Raw genomic sequence first — 27,361 nt, forward strand, 5'->3', positions numbered from 1 at the left:
AGGAAGGACTGTGGCTAGCATGTATGGGTGCATGGTCCTCTGTCCCATCATCTGCCCACTCAGGGCAAATAGGCAGGGGTGGGCTTAACCTCTGGGGGGCTTCACCCCTCTGTGATCCCCTGAGACTGCTGGTTTGCCTTGGGTCTTCACAAGTCCTTTTCCCCAAAACAGCCTCCCTTCCTGTCAGATACTGTCGCAGGGTCATCCTAGGACAGCCATCACCTCACCCTATGAAATGTTACCTGTGTCAGCCCAGCACTCAGCACTGGATAAGAGGACAGCTGATGCCCGTCCCTGGGCTGGTCACCTCAGATGCCCCCAAAGAATTTTGAAAAGAAATGTTACCAGCTCATACATTTCAAGTTGATATGTAAAATTTGTCATTCTGATTTAAAATAGTTCCCAAGGATGTAATTGCTTTCATTTATTGACATTCTCAAACAACAGCATTCCATCATTCTTTTAAACGTATATATTTAAAATTATATATCATAACAGCAATTTGTCTAAAAAATACATATAAAATTCCTGTTTGAGCAGGAGGGCACAGTTCTTGTTGCCTCACTTCTACAGTGGGCATCAGATCCAGGACCCTGGCAAGGATAGCTCCAGTAAATCCAGGAAAATTAACAATTGAAGGAGGCTGGCAGGGCTGTCCCTCACAGGAATGAGAGGGACTCATGGCTATAGATGCCTGGGGAGGGGCGAAGTGGCCCAGGCAGACCACAAGCAGGAAGCAGCAGTGATTCTGGGGGAGAGGGAGCTTCCCTGGGGCTCAGGGTGTCACCAAGCCACCCCGAGAGTGGCAGGTGCAGCACTGCCAAGGTGGATGGCTGTCCTAGGACAACCCCATAGCAATATCAGACAGTGAGCACCAAGAGGAGAGGCTGTTCTGGGGAAGGGAAGGTGAAGAGCCAAAACCAGGCAGTGTTTGTTTTAAAATTTGAATTTATCGCCAACATTTGAAAATTGAGAATTTTCATAGAAAAGTAGTGATATCTGCTCTTTAGGAAAATAAGAGTAGTACACTAGGCCTGCTGCTCTGCAGGGAGAAGATGCAGCGGTGCTTCATACCAGCAAAGATAGGTAGTGTCCTCCCTCTACATTCACCACACCTGTCTTCTCTCTACACTCATTACACCTGCCCTCTCTGAACCCACCACACCTGGGATTAGTATACACTTGTCCCTAGCCTGCACCCTCGCTGGTTGTTATGTTGCTATTACATCTGCTGACCATCCCCAGGTGAAGCATTTAAGTCTGGAACTCAATCTAGAGAATTGTCCCAGCAGTCTCCCAGTGAACCAAAAATGCTGGGCCTCTCAGGAATCCCCTGCTTCTGGGTGGATTCCTTTTGTGTGGGATTACTATGTGCCTGAGGCAAGCAGTGGGACAACTTGCATCCTCACAGGGAATCCGAGAGCAGAGTGGGTGAGACTGCAGTGATGAACTGGCAGGCATATTTGCAGGTAAGGGCACATCACACCGATAGGGCCTTGGCCAAGACCAGCACGTCTCCAATGCACATGTGCACATTGTCACCCGACGTCTTGTCCAGATGCAGGTTCTGACTCAGGTCTGAGTGGCCAAACCTGCATTTCTACCAGCTCCAGGACTCCTGACACTCAGACCCCATTTTAGGACAAAAGGCTACAGGTTGTCAATGCAATGTGCTTCTATTCTTCCTCCTGGAACCCCCATCATTACCATGCTAGGTCTCCAGGGTCTCACCCTGATCTCCTACTCTTTTTCACAATTCTGTCTGTTTGTACTTCTTCTCTGTACTTTTAGATATCTTTCTCACTTGGCTTCAGACCCACTAACTCAGGCCTAACACTGACTTTTCTCTTCTTTAATTCTTTATTCAATATTTTTAGCTTAAAAGTTATGAGTTTTAGTTCCAGAAACTATTTTTTGTGAAGTGCTTAAATCTCCCTGAGTGTTCTCATAATTTATCCTTTGTTGTCCTGTGTCTGTGGCACAGCCCATGATTAATCTTCTCTCAGGCTTCTGGTCCCCTAAATTTGCCACTTGTCTTTCGTGAAGTGCCATAGAGCTAGGATCTGGCAGAGCAGTGGCCAGTCCTTGGGCCATGGAAGGTGAAAGTACCTCACTCCTGGGCACTGTAGGGCCCCTCCATACCTGCTATCCCCCACCAAAGGGAAAGGCCCCTCCCTGGGAGCCAGTGCACTCGCCCCAAGACCAGACTTGCAGGCTCGCAACATGCACAGCCTGTCAGTACCACAGCCAATGAACTGCAGGAGCTCCCCTAAGGTAATGAGGGAAACAGCATCTCTGTGCTGCTGCCATTTCTGCTCCTCTAACTCTAGCACTTTCTTAGCATTCACAGTAATGGAGCTGGGAGTCAAGTCCAGACCCACCTTCCCCAGAACCTGAGTTGTTAATTCCTACAAATGCTCACGTTATTATACCTAATGCCAATCCACTGGACTGGGTTCAACCCTCCACATTATTTTGTTCCTGAATGTTTTAGGAAAGGATATGTTAAAACAAAAATGAGATTAAGTAAAAAGCAAAAGTGAATCTGAAATGCTTTTGACTTTTACCATCCTGAAAGAGTGCTTTTCTTTGTCAGGGGTTACAGCACTCTGTCCTCTGCCCTAGTACCTCCTGTGGGGCAGTGGTAGAGAGGAGACTGCAAGGAATTCTGGAGGAGGCAGATGCATGAGAACCAGTCAGCATCGTAGAAAGGACCTGCACACAAAAGCTGAGTGATAACACAGAGAATGAGGAGTAGCCAAGAAGCCAGTTAGAGAAAAACCCACAGAATTATGTGCATAAATTACCATTCTTTGAATTCAACATCCAGGACAAGAATAATCACATTTTAACTTGAAAATTGCCTGAGAATTCCTCCTGTATAAGCAAATGAGGCTGAAAAGATAAGGTTTAAGTGGAGAAAAAATGTCAGGGAATTCTCATCGCTTTAGCGATGTATTTCAGGTTTACAGTATAGTGTAGAGGGCAGTTTACTGGGAGGCCTAAGAAAGCTGCCACAAAAGCATGTCTGGGCTCAGGTGTGGCTCCCCCGGCTCCCCATCAACTGCAGACAGAAGAGGAAGGAAGGAAAGGTGGGCAGATGTCAAATGGATCTCTGCGTAAGGAAATATTTGTTAAAATACTAAAATATTGCCAAACTAATTGACAGAGAACCACCATCCAAGACCCCAGCACCTCCCACTGCCTCTGTCCCCTCAGCTGTCCCCACGTAATGAGTAATTAACACTCCAGCATACGGGGTGAAGCTTCCTGCTTCAGTGTCTCAGTGTCTGTTCTGATTGCAGTACACATTGATGGAATATCAATATCAAACTGATTTAATAGTGTTAAATATTCTTTAATAGTGTCACCGTTACAGATAAGCAAAGGTCAAAATGAAGGAGAGAGCCCAAGGCAGAGAGACAAGGAAAACTTAAAAGAGCAAATCTAATCCCCAAAAAGCCCTGGAGTATTCTCCCATGACCTCACCAAGCTTGCGTTGGAGTTTTGACTGAAGCCTTGTCCACCTGATTTGAGAGACAAAACCATCTATGATCTAGTTCTTTCCACTCTGGACATTGTGAGATAAGCAAAAATTCAATAGCATGATCCTAACAGTTACTGAGATCTTCAGTTATAAACTAAGACTTTGGCATTTTCTGAATTACTTGGTGTTCTTCTCTGACCACTGGAAGAAGAGAAATATCACAAACAATTGTGAACAGTGCTTCTGACCTGCTGCTCTCAGCGCATATCTTACAATGTGAATGTGAGAAATACCACCAAACTAAAGTCACACTCTGGAGAGAAGACACCACCAAGAGGAGATGGGTTTTGGTTTGTCTCTCTGAACTCACTTCCCTCAAATAATGCTCACAATTCTCTAATGAACGAACCTTCTGAGTAGACTCCTCATGACGTCGTCAGGTGCAGCCTTGGTCCCCCTACTGCTTTCAACCTGCTGCGAGTATGCCAGCATTTCTAGTCATTGGAAATAGTGACTGCATCTGCCAGCTTCCTGACCCTTTTTGATAAAGTTTCCATACAGGTTAAAATCTCCACAGACTTGCATCCCACTGACCTGGAGAATGACTGGCCAGAGCCATGTTCTCACAGGGAAGGAGGGTGGGCTGAAAGGCAGGCAGCTTTGCAAGCCAGGCAGCAGGGACCGTACTGTGCTGTTCCTGTGTTTCCACTGTGTGTCTGACCGCCATGGGCAGGTAACTTATCTCTACCCCTGTACTCACCCAACAGTGTTTCCACAGAATGTTCTTGTGTCTCCCTGTTCAATCCCCAGGGAAACAGCAAAGCTGAGAACATGAGACTCTCACCAAAATAAAACCCACACAGCAGCCGGACCCTGAGCAGCCCTCCCCAAGAGTATGCAGTGAGAACTAGGTAGGTGTGGGGCCTTTTGCTGGAGCTGCCCAAGAAACGAGACCCTGTAGAGCAGTAGAGGTACTATTCTTCTAGAGATGCCCAAACTCTAGGTCCATGGAAGCCAGGCCAAGCCACAGAGGCTCCAGGATGGCAGGGATGAAGCTTGCATTTCTTTCTACTCCAACCTGAGATGCAGAGGGACACGAAGGACTGCAAAAAAGTCAGACTCCCATTTCCTCCCACATACTCTCTGAGGCACACCCCAAGTTCAGAGGGCTTCACAGCCATGCAGAATGAAGATGCTCCTGGTCAGGGGTAGTGGGGGAGCAGGAGTTAACCCTCCCCTGGCAAGAAACTTAAATCACCTCTCAAAGACCCATTCATATCACTGCATCTATCAGAGGCCAGGACCAGTGGGAGATATCCATACACATATGGATTTATTATGAAGAAGAGCCTTAAACGATTGAGGGGCTGAGCAGTAAACAACACATTGATGTGGCAGGCAGAAAGGGAAGATGATGAGCAGCTGCAACCTCATGGGTACTGGCTGAAACTTGTCACAGGCAGTCAGGAAGGAAGGTCAGGGGGAAGGAGAGCATCTGCAGACCTCGGTAGTGTCTCCAATGCCAGTGGATTCATAACATCTGTTTATTCCCAAGCCTATCCCAGTTCCCATTAGAAGCCAGTGCACCCAGCAATCCCCAGTGCTGTGGGGGAACACATCTGCAAAGGCGCAGGAGAGACACCAGCACCATGCTAAGGAAAGCAGCACCAAGTCCAACTGGAGATCAGGGAAGGTGTCAGATGGCAGGGGGACCTGGCAGAGGGATTCTGAGGCACACAGGGAGCACTGGGGTGTCCAGTTCCCTCAATAACAGTAATAGTGAGTCCCTGGAGGATGAGGGGGGGTCTGATGTGAATAAAGGGTTACTTTGGGAAAATTAATCTACTGCAGTTTACTCACTTCATTCACTTGCAAACATTTGCTAAATATCTTCTTTGCACCAGGCAAAACACTAGTGAATGAAGATACAAATGTATATAAGAGGATACAGCTGCAGACATGTCTTGACAATCAGTTTTATGACTACCTCAGCAGAGCTATGCACTAAGTGCTATGGGACCCCAGAGGACAAGCAGGGCCCTGCACAGGGAGGTACAGAAGGCAACATGGAGGAGAAGAAAGTATTAAGGAGGTATTGAGGAGAATTTGAGGAACTCCTGTGTGTGAGGAACTCTGTTTCATAAGCTCAGGCTCCCCAAGGCAGAAGCAGAAATTCACTCTCCCCATCCTCTTTGCAGCTAGAACAAGCATGTGACCTGGGCTCCACCAGTTGGACACCCTGCTTGAGAGGTGGGCTTAGAGAAATTGGAAGAGAACTGTGACAAGGCGCACTCAGAGCAGAGTGACAGAGGCCCCAGCATTCAACAGCCAGCATTGGGGGACTGAGCCCAGGCATTCAAACAAAGCAGCAGAAGCTGGGAGCTTCATGGAGTGGACCCCTTCCCAGGGTGTCCTTCAGAAATTCCACAAATTGTGCGCTATCCTTAGACAAACTCCTATTCTCCTTAAACTAACTGAAGTGGGTTTTATTGATTGCAACTGTTGATTGAAATGCAGATACAACTATGTGCATTACAAATAGAAAGAGCCCCACTAAAAAACTTGGGAATAAAGCCAGTACCTTCCAAACCAGTTGGGGGACGAGATTTACCAATCCAAGAAAAGTCAGGAAATGATAGGGGAAAAAAGAATCAGCAAAGAACATGCATAATACATGCAAAACCATAATAAAATGGTAGAAACAAACTCAAGTCCATCAGTCAACACAGAAAATTTAATCATGTTAAACTGTTCTTTTAAAAAACAGAGATTACCTGCTTGAAATTTTAAAAATCCATTTGCATGCTGCTTAAAAAATACAACTAAAAAAGGATTTAAACATTTTCAAAAGACTGAAAATAAAAGATTAGAAAAAGATACACCAGGTAGAGGCAGAGCAGAGATGAAGAGAAACCTTACACAATGTGAAAGAAACCAGCCATCCAGAAGAGACACCAATAATGAACCTCGTGTCTAATATAATGACATACTATACAGCAAAAATGTGCTGAACTGCAAGTTGAAATAGATAAATCCATGAAGTGATCTGCTCTATCAGAACCAAATGACTAGAGAAGTGATGAAAGAAGCAACACAGTTGATACACTTGTTCCTAGGGACATGTATAGAACTCTGCTCACATACACATGGACAACTGGCCACATGCTAGGTCAAAGGATGTTTCACAGGGTGTGTAAGTATGAAATCCTACAGACCACATCCCTGACCACCACTTAAATGAGAAAGAAGTGGTGAAAAGACACCCAAATGAAGAGAAGGGAGGAAGGGAGCAAGGGAAAGTGGCACAGACCTCAGTATCCACCCAATGCCCCTTTCCAGACCTCTGTGCTTGGGCAGGGCCTTGGGTCCACCTCCTGTCCAAGATTATGACAGGTCACTTCCAGTGCCACTTCCAGACTGAGATGGAAACCCAAGTGGCTCTCTATGTGCTCCTCTGACCAGCCACTGTGGGCACCAAGTGACAACCTGGTGAAGTTACGTGACAGAGATCTGTGAGCTTTAGAAAGCTGTGTGCCAATTAGGCATAAAGCTGTTGATTTGATCTCTCAGGATTTGGTCTCTATCCATGTTGATTCATATAAACCAAGATCTTTCCTTTAGTTCCTTCCACAGTGCGCCATCAAATGACTGTATATTCCCCAGTTTCATGAGGGCAGTTCCCTCAGGAGAGGGAAGGACAAACACAATCCTGTAGGGTGAGAGGAGGGACAGAGAACGTCATATTCATCTATAATGTTTTATTTGTTAAAAATAAAACAAATGAGAAAACCTGAGGCAAAGAAATTAAAATGCTCAAATATCCTCATTTGGGGTGATGAGCACACAGGTATTTTATACTACTTCTGTGATTCCCTTGATTTATTTTTTAAATTTAAATTCTAAGCAACTATTAAAATTTGAAGAATGAAAATATTGTGTCATATTTTAGAAAATGGAGGAACCTAAATTTCTAACAACAAGGACTCTCTCATTCAGTCCCAGATAAGATCTGGGTCCTCAAACCTGGAAGCCCCCCAGGAAGCAGGCTGTATCAGCTGTGAGACTCAGGGCCAAAAGGAAGGGCAGAGAAACGTTTCTGGGTGAAATCCTGGGGACTGTGGCCATACCTTGTGGCCTTGAGGGTTCTGATGCACTGAGTCTTCTGTAGGCTATTTCATCTGAGAACGGGATGCACACACCAGCTGACCTGGCATCTCAGAAGCCCAGGACCCAGCCACCTCAGCCTCCAAGGGGCCTCAGCACCACAGCCACAGTCATGATGGTGCCCAGTGAGCCAAAACTGGGACGTTTGACGACATCCACACAACTTCTCTAACTCAGGACTTTATGAGGAAATAATAACAGCCACAGAATTGGCTCAGAACTATCCAACCCAGACCATGGAGGAACAATAGCTAGGTAACTAGAGAGTGACCTGGCAGACATATGATTCCAGGCAATGAATGAGTGACGTAGAGTCCCAGGTCAGTCTGAGGTCCTGTGAGGGAGACAAGTGCCCCCATTGAGGGGCCTGGCCCACCTTTGTCCTCACTGCCAGGTTCTCTGCTGTGTTCCTTGGGTCCCAGGTGGTTCCAAATATGATATAGGGTGATGAAATGTCATGGGAGCCCCCTTGCATGGACTATTCTGCAGGGCACAGGAGTGAGTCCTCAAGGTCACAAAAACAAAAGACCAACTCCACCCTCAATCCAGAGTCCAGCCATGAGGAGTATTCACACATGCTCAGCATACTGGAGACCTCAGGTGTTTGTAACAGGACCCCAGGTTCCTATATGCAAGGCCTTGTCACACCTTAACTTTGTCACACTAGGGATTCACAATTCTGCCCTAAGGCCAGCAAGCAGTGATGTCAGAAGACATAGTAGGAACAGGGCTCATCAGCCCTGTAACAGGACTCTAATGTGTATCTCCAGTGTTGGCCGGGGTCAGGCCAACAGAGTTTTCAAAGTCCTGTCAGGCCAAGCACCAGAAGCCATCCAGACTGGTTAGAACAGTTTCTGCATTCATAGGGAATAAAGAATGAATGCTTGCAACCAGCCTCTGTCTTGGTGTCTTACAATTTTCTTTTAAAAAATAAAAAGATTGTGTTTTCCATGAGGTGTGGCAGCTCCCAGTCAGGGTGACACCCCAGGACACGCCACCCACTGCAGTTCCTGGCCTGTGGTCTGGGCTCTGCCATGTCTGTCCCCTAAACTTGTGAGTGCAGCAAAGGGTCAGGGTTTATTCTCTGCTTCCTGTGGAAGGCAGGGTGAGCCCAGATTGTGTCCAGGCTGAAACTTGGGCCCTTACCACAAGGAGGAGATGTGCAACTCACCATGGTAGCAGTGAATGGGATGTTGTCAATCAAAGATGATGCAATGGCAGAGACCCAGATCACCAGGATGATGGCAGCTGCGAGGCGCCGATCTTCTGGGACCATCTGGAAGGAGCAGATAATAACAGCACTGTGTATCATAGCTGTATTGTTAAATCACATGCACTGAGGATCCGATGCTAGGACATGTGAGACTTAGAAGGGACTGGAGGGCTGTCAGTTCTTCCTCTTACACATGAGGAGACCAAGGCAGACCCAGGTATACAAACAGGACCAGCCTGGGCTTTCCTGACCCCTACCAAGAGCCTTGGCTGGGTTCCACAAGTAACTGAGCAATTCTTAGCCATGACCAAGCCAACCAGCCCATGAGAAGGGGAGTAGAGTGGCCTCTGTTCCTCGTCTGCATCTGGTGGCAGCACACAGGGGTCACACGGACCTGATCTCCTGGCAGAGCCCCAGGGCTGGGCCCTCTGCACATTCACTTACTGAGACTGGTGTCTCAGTTGCTCTCCTTCTTAGACAGGTTTTAACTAAAGGCTAATAGCAAAATTGGAGGCATTTGTAACCATATATTCTTTGGAAAAAGTCTCCTTGCATCTCTAGGCTAGACAGGATAAAACAGCTCCCCTGCTATACTTTTTTACATAATTAATATGACCTATTCTTGTCAGATTTTTTTTTCACAAAATCAAAGGAATAGTGGCTAGAACACATTATATTGCAGCATTTAATGTACCTTTATTAGCAAAGCAGTCTGTTCTCCAACATATTCTATTAAGTGGAGATGTGCCAATGCCTAGAAGAAATGGATGTATGATGAGAATCAATTTAAAACTGAGAATATATGCAAAAACTTTTAAAACTATGTCTTCAAAATGAAAAAAGGTATAAGGTAGGCCCAGGCTCATTTCTTAAAAGAAAATCAGATTCCAATATTCAGTCTGTAAGTAATTTACTGTCATATATGCACACCGAAGATTCACTGAGAAGAAAGCACAAGAACAGAGACAGGAATCTCTTTCATTTGTGTTAATGTCCACATTAAATCTAAATTTGAATGAAAGACCATCTCTTTATTTCAAGATCAGTGTATAGGAGTACTGTTCAACTGTACATAATGAAATGCCATTCCATATAGAAGGTGTTTCAAGTAAGTTGCATTTCAAATTTCTTTTTAAAGTTAACATCACAGAGTTTTAGAAGAATAAAATGAAAATGCATGGTTTTAATAATTCTCAAAGAAGGGAGGAAAGGTCTACTTAACTGAAACAAGTAACTATTTTCACAGTACTAAACAGATTTAGAAAAGAGTGTCCAGGGAAAGGTAGGAAAAAGGATTAGATGAAGGAGCTATAAGTGCAGAGCCATTCTGCTCAGGCTGATGCCTTTGTCCCAGCCAGGGAGCAGATACTCTGCTACCCACAACAGATCTCAGACACCCACAGGGAACAAGACATGAGGGCGACACAGCTGCCCAGCACCTCATAAATGTGACTTTTTCACTGTGATGTCATCATGCTGAATGACTATAAACATTGAAAACATCAGCTTGACCATATTTAACTACAAGTTTACAACTTCTCCATCAATATGTAGAGTTGTTTGTTAGCCTTCATTTAAAAACTGTGGAAGCCAAATGTTGGGTATTCAATCCTATTCTCAATCCAGTTTGCTATTATATCAACTAAATCCTAAGGATAAATCAATCTTAACACTGTTGACATTAGGAACTGGATTATTCTTTGTTGTGGGGGCTGTCCCATGCATTGTAGGATGTTTGGCAGCATCTCTGGCCTCTACCCACTAGATGCCAGTGGCACCTCCCTCTGACCCAATGTGACAACCAAAAACGTCTCCAGACAGTGCCAATGTCACCACAAAATCACCCCCTGTTAAGAATCACTGATTTATAGTAATCAAAATTTTACTTAAATAAAACAAAATTTTTAATTTGCAAAAAAATTAAATATAGTCACATCTTTTATTTTGTTATATACTATTGAAAGAAAAGTCAGAGGTCTGAACCAGACTAAAACTTTCTGCTAGATATCAAATAGAGATGGTTATGTGTGTGTATATATATATACATAGAAACACACAGTATTGTGTGCACACCTTGATGTGTGCCTATAGACAACTGTCTATTTATATATTTAGTGTCATATAATTATCCCAAATGTCATGGTCTGTGATGCGCAGTATAAGACAAAATAGATGAAAATCTTCAAAATACTTGAACATTGCATCTAATAACTCAGTTCAAAGTAACTGATCTCTTAATTGAAAAAAGAAAATCAAAATAAGAGGAAAATACAAAACGGCAAATGAAACATCAAGCCTAAGGTTTTAAATATACAATATATATTTCACACTTCAGCAAACTAAAGTTTATGTATAGTCAAAGATTATATACATTACTTGGCTCCTCCCATCAATTTACATACTGAAAATATGATTGTGTAATATGATGTAAATCACAGTATGAAACACCATTATTCTGTTGCAACAACAGGTTGCACAAAGCTGATTCAGCAATAGTCCCACAACCCTGCCCCATTGAAATTAGGCATATCAGTACTACTACTTCTTTCAAAACAATGAACTAGGAGGTCTTAGGGTCCCACTTGCAGCCAAATAAATACATCCTGGATAAAACACATTTTTAGGGCATTACTGGATTAGCAAGACAACGTGATGTTTTCCAAGGAATCTCTCTCCCCATGAAAATGTTCCCTGCAGCTAGCTGGGAGCTGCAGACTTGGGTGGCAAGGAGGAAAGGAATTGCCCCCAGCTTGATGCTGATCAGGCACTGAAATCAAAGCACTGAAGCATAGGCAGCAGTGAGGCTGTAGGCTGAAACAAGCCTTCTTACACTGAGCTGAGATCCTTGAAACAGACTGAAATTATCCCCTGGCATCCAGCAGAAGCAGACACAAGCCATTTCTGGAAGAAAACATCCCAAATGTAGGTTCTCAGGAGTCCCACAGATTAACATCAGTAATAAAATGTTAATCTAGGATCATCAGGACATAAAACAAGCAACATGAATGAGAGCAGAAACAACTGAAAGAGATGTAGATAGACTCCAAGTCTGCATGGATGAGAAACCACAGATATAGAATATAGAAGACGAATTTCGTTTAAAGAAATTAGAGTTGAAGAGTCTAAAAGTAATTAGCTTTGGCCCTCAACGAGTTAAAGATGCAAGTTGTCGTCTCTGGAGTAAACCACTAAAAGGGTATATAACTGCCAAAAAAGGGGAAATACAATTTTAAATAATCCTCAATCAACTCAAAGGCAAGAAAGAAGATTGAAAGAAGAGAATAATAATTGTAAAAGCAGAAATTAATAAACATACAAGTATTTGATAGAGAGATAAGACTAACATAATTCATACGCTCATGAGAGACTGATAAATAGAAAGGCAGGGAGACAGAGAAAGACAGAGAGGGAGAATACAAGTACCAAGTCACCAACGTCAGCAGTGAAAAGGGGAACATCACTAAAGAGACTATGAAACAGATAAAGGAGTGAAAATACAAAGCAGTAAAGTCAATTCGAGCATTCATTTTTCATACATATATCCAGTTGATTCAGCACCATCTGTTGAAAAGAGTTCCTTTCCCTATTAAATTGCTTTGGCACTTTTATTTAATCAGTTGACTGTATATGTATGGTCTATTTCTGGACTCAGTTTTGTTCCATTCATATGTAAGTCCATCTTTTGCCAATACCACTATATCTTCATTACAGCTTCTTTACAGTGAAGTTGTGAAATCAGGTAAGGCAAGTGCTCCAACACTGTTCTTTTAAAAATTGCTTTGCAGGGCCGGCCTCATGGCATAGTGGTTAAGTTTGGCATGCTCTGCTTCAGTGGTCCAGGTTTACAGGTTCAGAAACCAGGTGTGGACCTACACTACCCATCAGCCATGCTGTGGTGGTGACCCATATACAAAATAGAGGAAGACAGGCACAGATGTTAGCTCAAGGTGAATGTTCCTCAGCAAAAAAAAAAAAAAAAAAAAAAAAATCTTGGTTATTCTAGGTCCGTATGGAAACACCAATTTTAGTTTTTACTGGGATTTCATTGAATGTATAGGGAAGAATTGCCAACTAAACAATGTTGGGTCTTCCTATCTATGAACATGGACTATTTCTCCCTTTATATAGATCTTTTTAAGAAAATTTTGGCAATCTCTCAGAATTCTTTTTGGTGTAGAGATCTTGGGCATATTTTGTTAGATTTATTCCTAGGGTTTTTAATGTTTTGGTACCACTGTAAATGCAATTGTTTCTTAAATATTTTCCAACATTTGCCAGTGTATGAGAATACAATTTATTTTTATATGTTGATCTTATGTCTTGTGACCTTGCTAAATGTATTAGTTCTAGCAGTGCTAGTATTTCTTTTTGTAGATTACCTGGGATTTTCTACATAAACAATATCATCTACAAATAGAGACAATTTCACTTTTTTCATTTCCATCTATATGCCCTTTATTTCTTCATATTGCTATATTCAATAATTATGTGGGATAGAAGTTGTGAAAGTAGGCATCCTTGCCTTGTTCCCAATCACAGGGAAAAATAATTAAGTTTTTCAACATTAAGTATGAGGTTGACTCTAAGTTTTTCAAAAACACCCTTGACCAACTTGAAAAGTCAGTTTCCTGAGAGTTTTTATCATGAATTTGAATGTTGTCAAATGCTTTTTCTGTATCTATTGAAATGATCATACAGCTCTTCTCCTGTATTCTGTTAATATGGGAAATTATATTGATTTTTGAATGTTAAATCAACCTTGTATTCTTGGAATAAACCTTTCTTGGTTATCATGTTATCATTTTGTGTTATATTAGATCATTGCATTAGATTTGATATTTTGTTAAGGATTTCTGGATCTACGTCCATGGTCTATAGTTTTCTTTCCTCATGATGCCTTTGTCTTTAGAATCAGGGTAACACTTGCCTCATAAAATGAGTTGGGAATTATTCTCCTGCGGTTATTTTCTGAAAGCTTTTGAATAGAACTGGATTATTTCTTAACGTTTGAGAGGTTCAACAGTGACTGATTCAACTGTCTGGACTTTTCCTTGTCGAAAGATTTTTTTAATTACTGCTTAATTTTTTTTACTTGATAGAATTCTCTTCAGACTTTCTATTTCTTCTTGAGTCAGTTTTGGTAAGTCATAATTTTTAACAAAATGTTCCATTTCAGATAGGTTGTTGAATTGGTTGACATAAAGTTATTAACAGTATTCTTATTCTTCTTCTAATGTCTGTAGGGTCTATGTGGATAACCTCTTTTTTATTGTTGATTTTGGTGGTTTATGTTCTTTTACTGTTTAATCTGTCTAGCTAGAGGTTTGTCAGTTTTGTTGATCTTTTTAAAGAACCAGGTTTTGCCTTAGTTTGTTTTCTGTATTGTCTGCTTGTTTCCTAATTTGTTGATTCTGATCTTATCTTTATTAATTTCTTCCTTAAATTTACTTCGGTTTTACTTTGCTCTTTTTTCCATTCCATCTTCTTAAAGTAGAACATTAGATTGCTACATTTAGGTCTTTCCTCTTTTCTATTATGAGTATTTAATCTGTAAGTTTCCCTTTCAGTCAGCTTTAGCTGCATCTAAAAATTTTTGATGTGTTATATTGTCGTTGACATTTATTTTTAAATATTTTCTTATTCCCTTGTGATTTCATCTTTGACTCATGACTTGACTGGAAGTGTGTGTTGTTAATTCCAAAATATTGGGGTTATATCAGAGATCTGATTGTTATTGATTTCTTACTTAAATTTGTTGTTGTCAGAGTACACAATCCTTACACTGTAAAGCTATAATCTTGGTGAATTCACCACAGGCACATGCAGCTGTTGGATGCAATGTTCCACATACGTCAATTAAATTAAAATGGTTGATGATGTTGTTCATATCTTCTATGGCTTTCATGACTTCTTTGTCTAGATGTTCTATCAGTTTCTGAGAGAAAGATGATAAAATGTCCTTCTGATTGTGGAATTGTCTATTTTGTTTAAGTTAGTGAACCAATTGTTTTTGAGGCTTTATTAGGAACATTTATAATTGTTGTGTCTTCCTGATAAGTGGTCCCACTTATCATTATTAAATGTCCCTCATTATCTCTAATAACTCTATTTGTCTTGAAGTCTATTTTATGCCACTTCAGCCTTTTATGCTTGCTGTTTGCATACTGTGCATTTTCCCATTTGCTTACTTTCAACCTATCTGCATCATTATATTAAAATTATGTCTCTCGTAAGCAGCCCATATTACAGTCATACTTTTGTATCCACTCTCAGTATCTTCCTTCTAATTGGAATGTTTGCACTTAATATGATTATTGATATAGTTGCATTGAAGTCAGCAAATTTATTATTTATTTTCTGTTTGTTTTCTCTATTTTTTATTCATCTCTGTGTCCATTTCCTGCTTTATTTTGGGTTAGTTGAATATTATTTTATTTTTGTCAGTTGGCTTTTTATCTAAATATTTTAATTATATTTTTAGTAGTTAATGGATTACAATATGCATACCTAAATCTTTTACAATCCACTTAAAGTTAATATTTTATTACATCAAGTAAAATATATAAGCCTTGAAATGACATAGGACCTTTCACCTCCCATATTTCCCTTTATGTTATAGTTGCCATATGTATTACATATCTGTACACACTGAAATTCTCACCAGACAATATTATACTTTCTTTTTTTTTTTTTTTTTAAGGATTGGCACCTGGGCTAACAACTGCTGCCAATCTTTTCTTTTTTTCTGCTTTATTTCCCAAACCGTGCCGTGCCCCCCCGCCCCCCCCACCCCGGTACACAGTTGTATATCTTATTTGCAGGTCCTTCTAGTTTGGGATGTGGGACACCGCCTCAACGTGGCCTGATGAGCAGTGCCATGTCCGCGCCCAGGATCTGAACCCTGGGTCGCCACAGCAGAGCGCGCGAACTTAACCACTCAGCCATGGAGCCAGCCCCGATATTACACTTTCAACAGTCATACCTACTTTAAAGAACTTAAGATGGGAAAAAAGTTGTTTTTTATATTTACACAACTACTTACCATTTCTGTTCTTCCTTCATTCCTAAAGATCCAGTCTCCCTATGGTATCATTTCCCTTCAGCCAGAAGAGATTCCACTGGCATTTCTTGCAGAGCAAGTCTCCTGGCAATGAAATCTCTTAGTTTCCTTCATCTGAGAACATCTTTTTGTTTGTTTGTTTGTTTTTTGCTTTTATTCCTGAAGATTAATTTGCTGGATAAAGAATTATGGTTTGACAGCTCCTTTCTTTCAGCAGCTAAAGGAGTTATTCTCCTGTCTACTGACCTCCATGGTTTCTGATGAGCAACTTGTGGGCTTTCAAATTATGGTCTCTCTATGTTACTGCATCACTCTTCCCTTGCTGTTTTCAAATTTTTTCCTTATGTTTAGTTTTTAGCAATTTGATTATGATGTATCTGGGCAAGATTTTCTTTGACTTTTATCCCGTGGCGTCTTTCATTAGTTCTTCAAGGATGTTTTTCCTCATTCAACATTTTCAACATTCAAAGATGTTGCTCCTCTCCTCTAAAGCCCTAATTTTTTATATTGTCTCACAGGTTCATGAGATCTAGTACTTAGAAAATATTTTTCTCTATCTCCTTCAGCTTAGATAACATATATGTTCTATTTCTAGTTCACTGGCCTTTTCCTCTGTCATATTCATTCTGTTGTTGAACCCATCGAGGTTTTTTATTAAAATATATTTTTAAGTTCTGACCTTTGCATTTGGTTCTGTTTCATAATTTCTGTTTCTCTCCTAAGGATTCCTATCTTTTGACTTGTTTCAAATTCATTTTTCTTTACCTCACTGAGCATGATATAATAGCTACTTTAAATTCTTTGGTCATTTCAACATCTGGGTCATGTTGAGGTTGAGATCTATTGATTGTCTTTTTCCCTTGAGAATTGATTATATTTTCCACATTCTTTGTGTGTTGAGTCCTTTGGCATTGTCTCCTGCATACTGTCAATGTTAAGATTGGGTCCTGGGTCCTGTTATACTCTTCTGAAGATTATTTTTTTTTTTCCTTTCCCATTTAGAAGTTAGGTTCAGACCACAATTTCTGTCTCACCTTCGATGAGCAGCGGATCAAATTCATATTTTCTATGACCGTTTGGATCCACCCCGTACATGCATAGTTCAGCAGTCAGTACTTGTGCACATGGTTCAATTTTCAGTTGACTTCTCTAGGCTTTGCTATGTTGATTTGTGCCTGTCCAAAATATGCATCATTTAGGAGTTAGTCAGAGACTTGTATAGATGGCTCTAATCTCAGACAGTCCTTTAGGCTTTTGCTAGGCTGGGCTGGGTCTGTTCCATGCAGGCATTGTTCAGAAATTAGGCTGAGATTTGTGCAAGTTCATGCACAGAATTGGGGGTGGGGGAGAGTTCTCTGACTCTCTTTTCTGAGCTTCCTCTATTTTCTGGTTCACAGGTGCTACTTTCCCTGGTTCTTCCAGGTGCAAAGATGGTGATGCTACGGGAGTGCTAGCCATCTATGCCACCATGCCTCTCCATAACTGAGGCCTACCCTGGAGGGAAATCCAGGACAGAGAAAAACAGGAAAATCACCCGAGAGGGTCACTTCTCCAGGTATTGACTTTCCACCACAATTCACCTGGTTTTGTTTATTTTTCAGAGTCCACGGATAGTTGACTTTTGGTTTTTGTCCAGAGTTTTAGTTGTAATCAGAGGAAGGAATGGACTTTAGTTGTTTTATACACCCAGAGTAGAACTGGAACTCAACATTCTTTCTTACTATGAAAGCCAGTTAAAATACTCTACTGCAGCTAACTTCTAGATTTAAAAACGGATCAAATGTGCTATTTCTCCTGTGTCAAATCCTCTTCAATTGACCTATGCACCTGTAATAACCACCTAGGGACCTGGGCAGGGACATGGGTAGGAGCCCTCTGCAGGGTAAGGGAGGTCAACATGAGTCACAGAGCAACTCCAGATAAAGAGAGAAGGATGTGGGTTAGACTGACTCCTGTCAGCATTTGAAAGGAAATGCTTAAAAGTTTCCCTGCCATCAGTTGTACCGAGGTGGAGGCACAATTATGTCAGTATTCAAGGGGTCAAGCCAAAAGTCATGTGCTCCTTGGGGTCCTTTTACCAGACGCCCTCTGCTCTACCTTTCCTTGCTGATGTTTCCTTTTTCATGATATCTTGTCTCATTTTAAAATCATCTCTGTCAACATCTGACCTGAGGAAAAAATATGATTTTTAAAATCTCTAAAATATACTGAAAGTTCTTATATGTTTCAAAGCTGATACATTCAGTTATTTTCTCTAAAATTTGGAATACATTTTAATTTTAATTATTTTATTGTAGTTTTCTTTTTTTTTTTTTTTTGGAGGAAGATTAGCCCTGAGCTAACATCTGCCATCAATCCTCCTCTTTTTGCTGAGGAAGACTGGCCCTGAGCTAACATCCATGTCCATCTTCCTCTATTTTATGTGGGATGCCTGCCACAGAATGGCTTGACAAGCGGTACGTAGGTCCACACCCAGGATCTGAACCAGTGAACCCTGGGCCACCAAAGAAGAACGTGCACACTTAACTGCTGTGCCACTGGGCTGGCCCCTAATTTGAATTATTTTAATTGAACTTGAATTACACCACTATTTTTGGAGAATGTCAGAGCTAGGTTAGAAACAGACTACTGAAATTGATAAAAAGATCATTATAAATCCTTTTGGCTACAAACATTCAAAAATCAAAATGCCTGTGAGTCCATTTTCCCCCAGAATTATGCATATATCTTCCTAGTGAACTCACTAGTAATCTTGTTTGCAAGGCAGCACTTCATTAGAGACTCAGCTACGTCAGAAACACATTTAAATGACCCCCGTGTTCATGCCCCTGGCAGAAAAGCTAGTTGACCACTCTCATTTTCTAAAAATAAACATCTGTTGCTCCTTCACACTGGAATCAGAGATCCATTTACAAGCATCTATAATTTAAAAAGTAATCCTATCTATTTTTCATATTTCATGAAAGATACATTAGAAGAGACTTGAATAATTATCGAAAAACACTAAAGTAAAGAAATAAAATTTATTTTTTACTGTGTGTTTTTGGTAGTGATAGTGTTGTTTTCTTGTGTTTTCATTTGCTTCATTTTATTTTTTTAAGGGGGTGGTTTCTATATTTGTTATTTTTTCCCCAAAGACAGGAAGAATGAGCCATGGTGTTTTTCGAATTTGTAATCTGAACGCATTGGTCCATCTCCGTCCCTCAGGTGTAGGCAAGTGCGCTCTCCACCAGCACTCCTCAAAACTGATTTTTCCAGTGAATGAACACACTGTCACTCATTCACATTCCATTATTCCTCAGTCAATCTTAACATTTCTTTAGACAGTTGAGAATGTAAGAGACACCGCATAACTCTTACATTATAAGCCACAGGGTTTATTAATAAATTACGTAACTTATACCAAAAAGTAACTTATACACAAGAAAATGATGGATAGCCAAGGAGAACTTGGAAGGCTGCAGTTAAGCCTACACCTGAGTTATTAACTAGTAACATAAAATTATCACATGCAATCTACAAATTAGAAACTTTATCCCACCTATTATTAGCACTATTATTATTCTCAGTGGCAGAGCCCTAGCACAGCTAAAGATGCCTCGTTGGCAAAGACACAAATAAATCTAGATGCATGGGAAGGCTTTCCATACTTCCTGGACACCCAAAGAGGGAAATGAACACAAAGCATGAACATGCCAGCATGGAGAACTCATTGCTTAGGAAATCACCAAAGCTTTCTAACACTGCCAAGACATAGCAAAGTTATTTTTTTTCTCCTTCTTCTCAGTTTAAGATTCTGATAAAAATATCCTCACAAGAAGCCTTCTTAGATGAGTCCATCTGAGAACCACTCTCCACACGGCACCTGTGAAAATTATGGTGAATGACTGTTATACCTCTGGATACATGGTTTGATTTATAAACATAAGTATTTTATAAACATAAAATCCTCACAAACCAACATTTCATATTGCTCAGGCCTTTTCATCCCTTTATTTGATTGACAAATATTTATTGAGTGGCTACTATGGGCCAGGCCCTGGAGATTCAGCAGTGACCAAGAAGGACGCGTTCACTAATTCCTGTGGCTTTATATCCCGGTAAAAGTAGACAGACAAAAAAGCAGTTTACATATACATATATATGCATACACATACACACATACATATATACACACACACACAATATATCTAATAACCTGTTGGATGAAAAGAAAAGCAGGGTTAGGAGCTAGCAAGTGAAGGGAGGGCTCTTTCTAAGGGGCCTGGGAAGGTCTCCCTGAGGATGGGGGTTTGAGGAGACAGTTTGCAGGGGCGCGCCCGCTGCCAGCAGGCTTAGGAGGAAGACACAGGTAGAGGTGACAAGTGCCAACATACAGTCACCTAGCAAGGAGGCCACTGGGGCTGGTTCAGTAGCAACGGAGCGCATGGTGGGAAACAAAGTGTAGCGGCAGCTGCAGCCTGGTCATTCATGGTTTATAAGTCGTGGCTGAGGCTCTAGATTTTATTCCAAGTGCAATGAGAACAACGTGCTGCTGTCAAAAACACCAAATGCTATTGTTCTTACCAAAGAGTCTAAGAAAATGAATGATGTTTGCAGGAGTATGGAAGGACATCTGCTGTTCAAAAATGGAAGCAGTGTCTCCTTCAAGAGTCTCCAAACAAAAGCCTGCCTGAGGAGTCAATAAATCTACTAAATGTCTCTCAGGACCCTAAAACAACCAACTCTTGTTTTATTCTTAGGATTGTAGATAAAGATAGGTTTAAATATGTGTTTTTAAATGTTTAAGCTAATAAATAAAAGAATAAAAATATTATCTATATACATAGATATAACACACTGAGAAAACAGATGCAAAGAAATTTTAACAATATACTATATCAACAGATGAGAAGAGGAAATACAACACACCAAATACAAACAATATATCAAATATCAAAAATACGTAATGGCAAATAGTTTAAAATTAGATCAAATATATATTCCTTATGAAAAGCCAATTAAAAACAAAATGACACGGAAATTGAAAATAAGGGAATGGGCAATTTCAAGAGACTTCTAGTACAGACAAAACAGCATAGATCCCTCTCTCCCTCCTCACTCTGCTAAGCACACTATAAACCCTGGAAACAAATCAAGAGGCAATTAAAGGAGAACTCTTAAAGTTGGTAAGAGGAAGGCAAACTGGTTTAGGACCTCAGGACAGGAGGAACAGCACAGCAGCATGGTTTATTTCATCCTCCAGAACCAGTATTTCCTGACCCGCAACATAGTAAGAGAAGGCAGCCAGGTGCGCTGGTTCCCTCCCTGGGTGGAACAAGTCCCTATGACAACACAAGGTGATTATGGTTCTCCTGACAAGGAAGATCAACAAGATCCCTGCCGACAAAGGTGGCTAGGGAGGCACTCCTCTCTCCTGCTGAGAAATATCTTGTGGTGGGCAGACCCTGCAGAGGGATCCTGCCACAACACACACCTGGGGTCTCAGATCTCTTTGACATACGCCTGACACATCTTTCCCTGCCAAGTGATACCTAGGGAGCCGTGGGACACTGGTAGGGGTATCCTAACACAGGGTAGGATCAAGAAGTGTTCTGAGACCCTCACAGGAAAGGAGATCCCATTATAACAAACACAGCCAGGAAGACTTCTTCACTCCTGCAGACCTGAGACTCTTCTTCCCCGACAGGGACACAGCCTGGCAATTCGGCCTGGGGAGATCCCTTCTGTCCCTTCAGGCAGCACCAGCAGGGACCAGGAGGAGCCTCCAAAGCACCAGATAAATAATTCAAAGTAACACTGCAAAGTAACACTGCAAGGTCTTTGAAAATTAAACTGTCATTTGAACCACAGCCTACAGGAGTAGGCCAGAACTTGTGTGCTGAACTTAAACAAGGTGGCTGCCTGCTGAAATAAGAGATTTAGGTATGACTTAGAGTTTCCTAAACTAATAGATAAAATATCCAGGATACAACCAAAAGTCACCTGTCACATCAAGAACCAAGAAAATCACAGTTGAAGGAAAAAGACAAACAACTGAAACCAACAATGGGATGAATCATGATGCGGGCTCGGCGAGACAAGGAGTTGAAAGAAAGATTCTTGGACTCTCAAGGTCTAGTAGCAGTGCTCCTTTATTCAAAGAATAGCATGGGGACAGGACCCATTGGCAGTGAAGAGCTGCAGGCATGGGGACAGGACACACGGGCAGTGAAGAGCTGCAGGCCTGGGGAAGGACCCATGGGCAGTAAGAGCTGCATGCATGGGGACAGGACACATGGGCAGTAAGAACTGCAAAGATGGGGTGAGGGTAGGGCTAAATTTAAGGCATAGGTATGTAAGTTATCTCTTCACAAGACAAAGGTAAGATTATGTAAAAAAAGTTGTTAAAATTCTATCAGTGTAGGTAGGGTCTGGTTATTGGGTGGTCCAGCAACTTTAGAAAAGAATCAGATCGGATCAGGTCAGGAGGTTCTATGCTTCCCAGAGGATGACATAGATTGGTATGTAGGGCAGGACGCCTTGGGCTTCTCCCTGGGGCAGCCTTGATCCTCATCAAAAAACCCCCCCAAACCCATTTGGCCCTGAAATCTTTTGGGGATATGGATGATGGTCAATCTTCTGTAACTACTTCCGGCTGTACAAGGGAGTAGAGCTGTCCCTAAATGGGGCCATTGGGGTACAGGCAGGAAGTTCAGTGGGCCAGAAGGTTGTGACCTTGGAGTCCAACGCTGACAGGGCATACAGATCCTCTGGAGATGAGAGAATCATTTGACGAGAAGTGGTCCAGGAGGCGAAACTTTGTTGACACGTGGAAGACAAACAATGAAACACATAACAAATTATAATAAGAAATACAAGCAATATGATTAACCCAATGAATAAGGTTTTGATAGTAGTCCAGAGACCTGGTCCTGACCAGGCGTTCAATCAGTCATTTAGGGATAGGGTAGGGTCAGACATGGATTTAACTTGGTGGCTCATATCAGATAGGAAGCCAGAGATATTTTGATGGTAGTCAGGAATGTAGACACAACATTCGGTTTTTATAATGGCACAAGTGCCTCCCTGTGCTGCTGTCAAGACATCCAGTGCCATTCAGTTTTGGAGGACTGCCTTATGCAAATCCCAAATGGGATACTTCTAAATCGAGAAATGAAAGGCTACGTTATGTATTGTTTAATGCCATCACGGTAAATTTGTATAGGGCTTCCATGTGCCAGATGACACTTTCGATTCCTAATTAGGGAAGGAAAATTGTGGCAAGGTGATCATACCAGTGGAAGATAGAATAGGTCCAGCATTGTCACAGGTTGGGTAGGTTAGCAGGAGGAGATACAGTAAATGTAGTTCTACCTTGCATCCAGATGAAGCCTAAGGTGCATCGTCTAATCCATCCAGGTGGCAGCCAAGGCCATAAGTTAGAGCCACATAACCACTGAATGCTGTTAGGGGCTAACCAACGTATGCTGGGCCATCTATCCTAGTCCGTCCCAAACCAATCAGTATTTTTTAAGGCTATGATATGAGAACACACATAATGGGGAATTTGTCCCACAGTTCAGGTGCCATTAGGCCACGTATCACAGGTGTGATTGGTTTGTTTCCAACATAGCCTTTTGACTGAGTTGACCACTAGTAGGAGTGAGCCAAATATATTCGTCCCAAATTTGATATAGTCCATCCTGTTTGTATCAATAGGTTGGGGACTTTACCTTAGGAACTCATTGTTTACGATACATCTGCAACAAGGCAAATTTAGGTAGTATTTGGGCTGTAGAGTTGAAGGAAAATGTTTGATTGTGGCCAGGGGGCTCCCAGGTATCATAGACGGATGGCCACAAGGAGACATTATGATTAGTAATAGATGAATCTTGTAGAAGAGAAGAGCTAGAATCTAATATCCATGAATGTGTACTATAGCTTGTACTTAAACATAATTTTTCTCTCTAAAATCACCCTCACTTTTACAAGAGATAGTCAAATTAAGATTAACTGGTTTGCAAAATAAGTGTAGTTTCAATAAAACTTGGTCCAATTATTTACATAAGTGCAGCAAGACTAGGAATTGATCGTACAGGCTCTTCTAAATCTGCTTTGCTGGAATTGTTTATGAAGAATCTCAGATTGAACTTTAAAGCTTCTCACGGCCAGAAAACCCAAGTCAAGGACTTGCCATAAGATTTTGCCTGCAGTACCTACAGATTTTGGTGGATTCCTCTTTTCGAGGTCACTCAAAATATTTAGAGGTTCCTTACACCTGCCAGATAAGTGAGCTTCCTTACATAGCAGGTAAGATTGCCGGAATCTCTGTAAACAAGGTACCAGGCCAATATTTCCAAGTGGATTTATTCTAGAAAGTCCATTCTTTGTTCCTGAAAAGCTGTCTTGTCATATCTGAGCCTGTATGTTTCTCTCAAATATGACATTCCAGTCAAAGCCTTGCTAATATAACCAATGTGTCCTGTTATAAGGACAACAGATTCTTATGGAACTTATGCAAATAACTATATTGCCACGAAATAATCATACTCACTCACAAAGAGTTTCCAAATTCTGCAGGGATTAGGTAGGGAGAAAAAGATAAATATTTCAGTTCTTCTCACAAAGGTATAATTTCACCAAATTGCTATAAGTCATAGTTAGCATAAGAGAAGAGAGAAAAAGATTTCCTTAAAGCTGAGAAAACAAAACTCAACAATATTTCAAATAAGATTATAAAAATTATAATCATCCTCATCAGTTCATACAGTCCTGTATAATCAATTCTTGATCTTAATCTTCTGTTAGCAGTTTTATGAGGTCATCAGTTTCTCCATTAGAATCCTGTAATTTCTTACCCAGTTCAGTTTTACGATCTGAAAGTTTATCAGAAACCTGTATTCTAGAATCCTGTGTCAGAATCCTTTCCAGGAATTTCTCTGAAGATGAAACATATTTGCAAAAGCAAAAAGCATCAAAGTAAAACAGCAACTATCTGCAAATGGACAAAAGACTCAAAAGGGCAATTGACAAAGAAACTTGGCTACTTCTGTTACATACACTTCCAGATAATAACTAGAATTGTGACTGATAACCAGGACAGACCAGAATTTTAGGAATGTTATATAATTTTAAGACACCTATAGCAATAACATTCACCCACATAATACCACCTAAGAAAGGTTATCATCACTTGTTTGACAATACTTCCCATGTAATTTAATAGATCAAATAAGCCTAAACAGTTTATTATTTTCCTCCTTATAGGAAGAGAGAGTAAATTTCTTTGAGAAGTCTCAGGGGCCCTCGGAAAATCCTCAGAGAAATTTTCCTCCTTCTTTCGGGTCAAAAGAAAGCCTCCATTCAGGATTTGAATATTCTTTTTCAGGCAGAAGCTTGTCAAAAATATCAAAAGGGCTTAAAACACTTGTTCAAATAGGAAACAACACTCACTGCAAGAAACATGCTCAGGTATATATTCAAAGTGACAACAGAAACAGTCAAGAGCAGTTAAAACAGTCAAAAAATCTTGAGAGATCTCTTTCTTTCTGAATATAGGAAATTATTTTAGCAAAACATAGATTTCTGTCTTTTAGGTAGAGTTAGAACAGGCCAAAACTTCAAGAAAATTATCCTGTGAGAGAAAACTAAATTTTAATTTCTGCACCAGCTTAGTTTTTTTTCATTAAAACTGCTTTACTTAATCGGATTTACTTTCATCTTAGCCAACCTGACCAGGCATAAAACTCCTTTCTGAATTTCTCTTTCACAAACCTTCTACAACTTTCTTTTTACATCCAGAATTTGTCCCATGTTTTCTTTCTTCCCTTCTAGTACTTTAAGACAAATTTATCTTTCTTAACCTAACAAACAGAAATACTTCCATTCTTTTTACCTTCTTTACTGAAAACATACATTTTTACTTTCCTTGAATACAGAGCTGTTTGCCTCATTAATTTCCAGTAGTTTTAATTACATATATTAATTAAAATTTTTAACCCTTAACAGACCCTATGGAAAACTAAAAAGACAAGAAATTATGAACCACCTTTTATATCAGCATTCTAAATACTTTTCATAATTTCTAGAAACATGCTACTTCATAGTAATAAAACATAACTCATGTTTGCTAATAGACCCAAACATCCTTTAGCCTCTCTGCAATAAGAAGCTAAAAGTAGATAACTTAGACACGTTTGGCAATAATGTTGCAGTGTTCCATCCTATCCAAAAATGACCCAGATACTCAACAGATTTTTATCATTTAACTTAACTTGGCAAAACTCTAAAGTTTTAAGTTACCAAAAAGAATTTTGAAGCTGTTTTTCCCAATTATACAGACCTTAAAACATAATTATTGTACCCAAAAACTCTTACCCATTTTCATCTATCTAAATCATTTGTTTCCAATAATTATGTTCAGATTACCCACAAAAACTTTATGAGACATTAGAAAAAATTATCTGTTATTTTGCTGATGAATTTCTAACAGACAACATGAGCTTATTTGACTAGTAAACCCAGGTTGCACGTCTGCATCATATCCAAATACCAACAACTCTGACAACATGCCTATTTCAATCAAACAAACTTAAGCTTTCATTTACCAAAGGTTAATCTATATCAGTTAACTTGAAAGACATTGGGTTAATTTCTACTACATTTAGAATTTATGTAAGTGCTTACTTTAAGCCAATTAAACAGAGCTCTTGATTTTGGCCATATCATCGGCAAGTAAAATACCACATACATATAACATACATAGGCAGACATACACAGAATCTCCACAGCTTTTCTTTTAAAATTACTGCCATGAATCAGGTGCAGTAACATAAAGCTCCCTAGTTATGACTTCACATTTTGTTTTAAGCCTTTTTACCAATATCTGTGGAGAAGACACTCAAGATGCTAGATTTTTTGGCAAGGGCACGCTTATGGCCATTTTTTCCTTTCCTCGCTGTTTTTTTCTTCAGTCTTAGGAATTAGTGATGGGCTAGGTAGTCAAGAGGATTTGCAAGCTTTTTGAGATAAGGGAAATGGGTGGAACCTGAATGCCTCTAGAGCCGCTTTTCTAGTCTTACAAAGATTTTCCAAGGACTTCTCAGAAGTCCTTAACTTCTCAGAAACTGGGTTGTAACTCAAATGACATCATAGTTGATCTACCTATCCAACTACATCACAAAGGCACAGAGAAACCCCTCAAGTTTTCTCCAAGATGGAGTTTCTGGGTCATAACCCATCCTACTGAAAGTGTTTCCAATTAGTTAGAATGCACCCAAGTGGTGAGTCTCAGAGGATGCTTGGGGTGTTCCCCATAGTGGTAAAGCCAGTGTCTGACTAGACAGTGGGCCGGAGAAAGGGTGCAGAGCCTGACTGCAGGCATTGATATACTTATAAGATCTAGTCAAGTCCTGCTCAACCTGGGCACTTAGTCCCTGAGCCAGCACAAGGTAAG

General features: G+C 40.7%; 1 protein-coding gene across 2 annotated transcripts in view; it reads right to left on the reverse strand.

The window, feature by feature from the left end:
- OCA2 (OCA2 melanosomal transmembrane protein) overlaps window positions 1–27,361 on the reverse strand; it is a 365,906-nt gene that overhangs the window by 113,805 nt on the left and 224,740 nt on the right. For both annotated transcript variants that reach the window (XM_023652076.2, XM_014734075.3), the window contains 2 exons: window positions 9,559–9,618; window positions 8,823–8,927 (listed from right to left, as the gene is read on the reverse strand). In XM_023652076.2, coding sequence (XP_023507844.2) covers window positions 8,823–8,927; window positions 9,559–9,618 — 165 coding nt within the window. The remainder of the gene's footprint in view (window positions 1–8,822; window positions 8,928–9,558; window positions 9,619–27,361) is intronic.

Source organism: Equus caballus, chromosome 1 (genome assembly GCF_041296265.1).
Source record: "Equus caballus isolate H_3958 breed thoroughbred chromosome 1, TB-T2T, whole genome shotgun sequence".
Taxonomy (NCBI): Eukaryota; Metazoa; Chordata; class Mammalia; order Perissodactyla; family Equidae; genus Equus; species Equus caballus.